Source organism: Sphaeroforma arctica, assembly GCF_001186125.1.
Source record: "Sphaeroforma arctica JP610 unplaced genomic scaffold supercont1.2441, whole genome shotgun sequence".
In the NCBI taxonomy this organism is placed as follows: Eukaryota; class Ichthyosporea; order Ichthyophonida; genus Sphaeroforma; species Sphaeroforma arctica.
In genome coordinates this window covers 1-6,007 of record NW_014038117.1, presented here as the reverse complement: position 1 = coordinate 6,007, position 6,007 = coordinate 1, and the positions used below count along the sequence as shown (strand labels likewise).

General features: G+C 39.6%; 2 protein-coding genes across 2 annotated transcripts; both read left to right on the top strand.

The window, feature by feature from the left end:
- The first annotated feature begins 224 nt into the window (after positions 1-224).
- SARC_12614 (V-type ATPase, C subunit) lies at positions 225-3,049 on the top strand. Its single transcript, XM_014293275.1, has 3 exons — positions 225-509; positions 2,201-2,431; positions 2,812-3,049. Exons 1-3 carry the CDS (start codon positions 407-409, stop codon positions 3,000-3,002), a joined length of 525 nt encoding a protein of 174 aa, XP_014148750.1. The 5' UTR covers positions 225-406; the 3' UTR covers positions 3,003-3,049.
- A 499-nt stretch (positions 3,050-3,548) lies between these two features.
- On the top strand, positions 3,549-4,689 carry SARC_12613 (hypothetical protein). Its single transcript, XM_014293274.1, has one exon. It carries the CDS (start codon positions 3,618-3,620, stop codon positions 4,593-4,595), a length of 978 nt encoding a protein of 325 aa, XP_014148749.1. The 5' UTR covers positions 3,549-3,617; the 3' UTR covers positions 4,596-4,689.
- Positions 4,690-6,007: the final 1,318 nt, after the last annotated feature.

Here is a 6,007-nt window from a genome sequence, read left to right as displayed (position 1 = left end):
TGGATGCCTAGAAGTCAATGACAACATAACACAAGAGAAGAAAGAGACGACTCATCAGACGAGAGGTGAGAAAATAAAGAATTTCTGAATAGAAAATTTATTTGAAATACGTAAAATACCTTTTCAGAAAACGTACTGTTTTGTTTCCAGTTTTCTATTTATGGTCAGGGACCCGTATGTATGTGTATTGTGTAAATAGAATACCTAGACACAGACACAGACATCAGAAGTTTATTCCTACAAGCAAACTGTGTGTATACAAGTGTATGCAAGTGTATACAAACTTTACTGTCCCGTATCAGCATACTTCCAAACTAGCAGTGTACGACTGGTCACTCGTGCACATCACGGGAACAAGCATATTATTATATCTACATTAGCACGTGATATAACATTTCATAGCACTATGGCTTCAGTTATCCCCACATCCGGACCTGGGTCCCTCAAGTGCCCATACTATGCACCGTTTTTCGGTGCAATGGGTGCTGCCGCCGCAATGGTGTTCACAGGTATATATATTTCAAATTTATAGTAGTTTTGTATGTGCAGTAATTGTATATAGCCTTGGACTGGTTGCGATACTTCGTGATAGTAGCCGTGTGTTGCTCGCTCCAGCGCTAGTATATATATATTATAACTTCGCATCAACTCATCCAGCCGGTACGCATATGAATTTAGCAACCAGGATATGTGGTTTTGTCTCTTTTTTTTATCTTGCTGGCTTGCGAAATCAATTTCCAGTCTTAAATTTTGTCAAGCTATAACAGGATATAGCGTCGTTTTTAAATGTACTTCCGAGGTGGTGAATATCACTGTAGTGCCTTAGCATTAATAGCTACGAACGGAGGTCGCATAGAAGAATTATTTTCAAATCTGTTCTTTTGTTCTGTTCTATCACCTAGTGAGTGGATGTGTAGAAATACCACTTACAATTGACCACATATCTATTTAGACGCAGGTCATTGACAAGGATGAGTACTGCTCCTAGCTGTTTCTTAGTAATTTGATGAACAGACTAAGTACTGATCAGAGCAGCATTGTATCTATCACCCAAGCACCTGATATTCAGAACTATCCTGGACAAGCGTAGAACCGTTTGATTTCTCCATCGAATGTTTTTGTGTTCGTGTTTGCATCGTGTTTTCATGTGATACCAAGTATTGGAGGATCCGTCAGCCTGCTAACAGTTTACTGTGTGTTCCCCGTTGTGTTTGGTGTAATATAATATAGCTGCGGCGTGAGCGAACTTAACTTCCGCATTTCAATACTATTGTTGCGAGCGGGTCACTAGCTAGCATTAGGTAGTGTAGTACAATGTATCAACTTTATGGTAGTTAAGGATATGGTACTTTTTGATTTAATACTGGTTGCCAAGTTTATGCAGTTGGTCTTTTCTCATATGAGACATATCTTGTGGCTATCTTACGAGAAGTTTTAGCCAACATGGCTACGGTGGGAGGCCTTGGCTTGATGCACCTAAACAGTCGCACTCAACCAATGCACTAATTCCTTTCCTACACTTCCTTGAATGTGTACAGATTGTGTTGCCAAGTATGTTATGAAGCGCTTGTGGGTTTTATTTTTTTGGAGTACACGCTAGTACGTTTTATCCTAGGAGTACACTGAAACCTCGTCTGTGATTTGTCCGCTTAGTTGCGCGAGAAAATCAAGCGAACTATCATAGTTACGCTTAAGCTATTAAACAAGGCAACCAGGAAAGTGTTTTTGTATGCTTTCTTACCTCTCACTTCTGTCAAGCCTTTATATTTCCTATATTTCATAACATTCTTCGACGATTTATATTTCCCGTATTTCATAACGTTCTTCGACAATTGTGCCTGAAAACTATCGAACTTTATATATACTATTAATTTGGCAAATAGAAGCCTATTGTTGTTCATACATGGCCGATTTAAAGCTCTTATATATATTTATTATCGAACGCAAGACTGCTCGTAAATGCGTCTCCCGCGCGAACATAAATTTTCTGTCACTGTGTTCAAGGCCGCATATGCTTTAGGGTTTAGTTAGCGGTTAATGAGGAGCACTTAAATGTTATAGCATCGACTTGTCAAACACAAATGAGGTTGTTACATTCGGGGAAGCTCAAATTTTCATATGTTGTGGCATTGGACCATTGAAATCTGAGTTTCTTCGATATAGAATTCTAATACAAGAAAACTAAAATTCCTCGTCGCAGCGTTCGGCGCCGCCTACGGGACAGCAAAGTCGGGCACTGGCATTTGTTCGATGGCTGTTATCCGACCTGATCTTATTATGAAATCGATTGTACCTGTGGTTATGGCGGGTATTATCGGTATATACGGATTGGTGATTTCTGTACTGATTGGAAATTCGATGGCTGCGTCAAACTACCCGCTCTACGAAGGAATGCTCGACTTGGGATCCGGACTATGCGTTGGTCTATCAGGTAAGCTTGACCGATATTTTTTTCTATAGTCACGATAATAATTGGTGACTGCGAATATCGTAGGACTCTATCTGTATGAGATTCAGGGCGGCGAAGGCATAGTTTGTAGTCACCTACACTTTCTGTGGTGTACTTTCTGTCAGCTTTCCGGACATTGCGCCGACTGTTTGATGGCCTGCAACTGCGTCACTGCTTTTACTCTCGAGCAATCGTTCATGACTCAAATTTCTCGTAAGCTACATTTTAAGTAGTCTTTAGCAATCGGTGGCTATAATTGAGCGCATGTATTACTCACCGCAAATGTTAACTGAAATATGTGCTTTCCTCTATCCTCCATCTCGCTAAATGTTTTCTTTTACGTTTTCTTCGTCACGTGGCAGGACTCGCTGCCGGCACCGCTATCGGAATTGTGGGTGACTCAGGTGTCCGTGGAACTGCGCAGCAACCTAGATTGTTCGTAGGAATGATTCTAATTCTCATTTTCGCTGAAGTACTCGGGCTGTATGGTATGATCGTAGCTATCATTTTAAATACCGCTACCTCCGGTTTGGACTGTGGTCACGCCGCGTAAAGATTTCTATTAGTAATAAATGTCAGCAAAGACTTCCAGATAGTGTATAAAGTTCTATTTTGATATCGGTGTGAATGATTTGGATTCGTCAGTTGAATGGAGGAATCTTTTTCTCTGAACGGTAATAGTGTGAGCCGAGAACGAAGCTCTGAGCGGCAATAGTGTACAAAGTTATATTTCGACATCGGAGTATGTGATTTGGATTCGTCAGTTGAATGGAGGAATCATGTCCACTGAACGGCTTTCGGAGAGCAATTTTTCCTTTTACGATTTCATGGAAATAAATTTATGGTGAAATACTGAAATTCGACTACGAATCCACCAAAATTTTACAGACCTGTAAAATTTGTGTAAAGCAATATCCAGTGAAACAAATAAAGCACTTCATTTTAGATCTATGCGTGATGATTGAGGAGAAATGAACAAACACTAAAATGTTTGCTGTGCTGTACCTTGTAGGCGGGACGAGCTAATGCCATTATAACGGATGCAGACGACCAAGATGACTACCATTAGCTTTCTAATCAGCTTAATGGTAAAACTCAAGTTATATAAGAGCCTGAAATAAGTGACTATCAAACAGAACTATTTGAAACTACAAACAAGAACGTGAAAATGGTAATGCTATCCACCTCGTTTAATTCTACAACATACGGCTACGACGAAGAAAAGCCGCACGTTACATTCTTCGATACAACGCATCTGACCCCATCTGATGTCAATTTCAGTTCATCACTTTATCAACTTAGAACTGCACCACCGCTACAAAATAACGAACACATTGGATACCAACCCTCTACACACTTGACGAACATAAGTGAAGTAACTCAATCGAGAACTGTAATCCCCACAAGCCCCGATACAGGGCGAAAGTCTCGTCACAGGAGGCCATTTAAGGACCTCTCTCGTGATTTGCAATGCACAGAAGAAGGTTGCGAACGGAAATACGCGTCGAAATCATCGCTATCAACCCACTACCGCCTCAAGCACTCGCCCGAAGCCAAAGCAAAAGAATTTGAACGGTTAGAAGCTATACGGCATAAGTCAGAGGAGAGACGCACACCGCGGCCCGTGCGTCCCCGAGCATCGCCCAGCAATCAAAACCTCGAGTTGATGAGACATAAGAGTGCAGGTAGTACGGTGGGTGTAAGAGATCTCAGCCATCCCTTCTATCCCGTTTCTTACAGCTCGCTCACAAGTCCTGTTAACTCGTATCGTGCCACACAGACACCCCCTCCACAAATGCCCATGAGTTACTTTCAACGACAAATGCTATTCAACACACCGAGTCCTGGACAACCGCAAAGAACCTCGTCATTGTCGTTTTCGCCACCGAACTCAACTCTATACAATCAAATGTCCATGCCAGGGTCACTGCCAAGTTCACAGAGCACCGTACCTATCGATAATTCATTGTTTGCATTCAAAGGGACAGTGGGTGGGTTTTTGTCGGATAATACTGACTTGACAAAGTCGGCGCAAACGCCGCTAGAGGATCAACTACTGCTACAAAGTACCATAGATGAGCTTTGGGAATTGGGATTGGGTACACTGGGTGATCAATTCCTCGTGGACCTCAATCCAAACGCTTGAGGCCTGCTAACATCGATTAGTATTACACACTTGTACCGGGACTTGAATTATGTCTGCTATGCACTCGATATCTCTGAAATGAATAAACGCACAAATTCACTTTTATAATATTACGAAATATATAAATAAAATGAATATTTAGATTTCTCCGACTCAGGACAGAGGCAGACAGACACCCGAGTCCCCACTCCCGACGGGTCGTAATAAATTATATATATTATTTTTATTTATCTTACGGATGTCTATAAAAGTAGATTTGAGAATTTGTAGCATCTGCAGTACGACACAAAATACATACAAAGTTACTACGCATACGCCTATCTTGCGCCCACAGAGGGTTCGTTGATTTCAACACGATGGCAGAGAGTGAAGAGCCTAAACAGCACAACTTTGTGCTTCACTCGTACTATCGGCCTCACTACTGTGCTGTGTGCTCAAAGTACTTATGGGGATTCTCTGGTCAGGTGTGTTTTGACAGTGTTCGTTCTTTAGTGCGGCGTTTGTACTTTGTCTGCTGTTTACACAGCGCTTTATGTGTAATTATAGTAGTCATTATCGATAACGTTAAAATGATTAGCGTGTACCTAGCTACACTGTATGCCTGTTGACTCGTACTCGCAGTTGCATTGCATGTGTGGCTTAAGGAGGCGTTGACACAAAAAATGTAATAGGACACTTGTATTTTGCATATCCAAGCGCTACACTTTGAAGCTACCAATGTGTATTTCTTACTTGCATCAGATACGGGTCATACCAAAGGTTGACTTTCAAAGTAAATGATAAGGTGTAAACTATGGACAGATTACAGTCCAGGGTGATCCCTGTTCTAGTTTGATACAAAAATATATATAGTGCGAAATACACTTCAAACTTCCTACTTAACTGATTCCAATACTAGTCGACCCCTGTGATTGGATCATAAGTATCTGCGTAGCACAAGCGATACTGTACATATATCAGATCACAGACGAAACAACACCGCACCATCACCACCCCCTCTATACTACTTTGTGTATATCTTTTGATACGATATAAACGTAAATACACTTATGATGGTATAAACCTATTATATATATATATATATATATATATATGAATGTGTGTGTGTGTGTATGTATGTATGTATGTATTTATATATATACGTATGTATATGTATATGTATGTATATATGTATATATATATATATATATATATATATATATATATATATATAATATGCAGATACATGTATATATATATATATATATATATATATATATAATATGCAGATACACACACACACACACATATATATATATATATATATATGTATATGTATGTGTATATATAAATATATATATATATCTGTATAAATATATATATATGGATATCTGTATATCGTTATATATATATATATATATATATATATATAT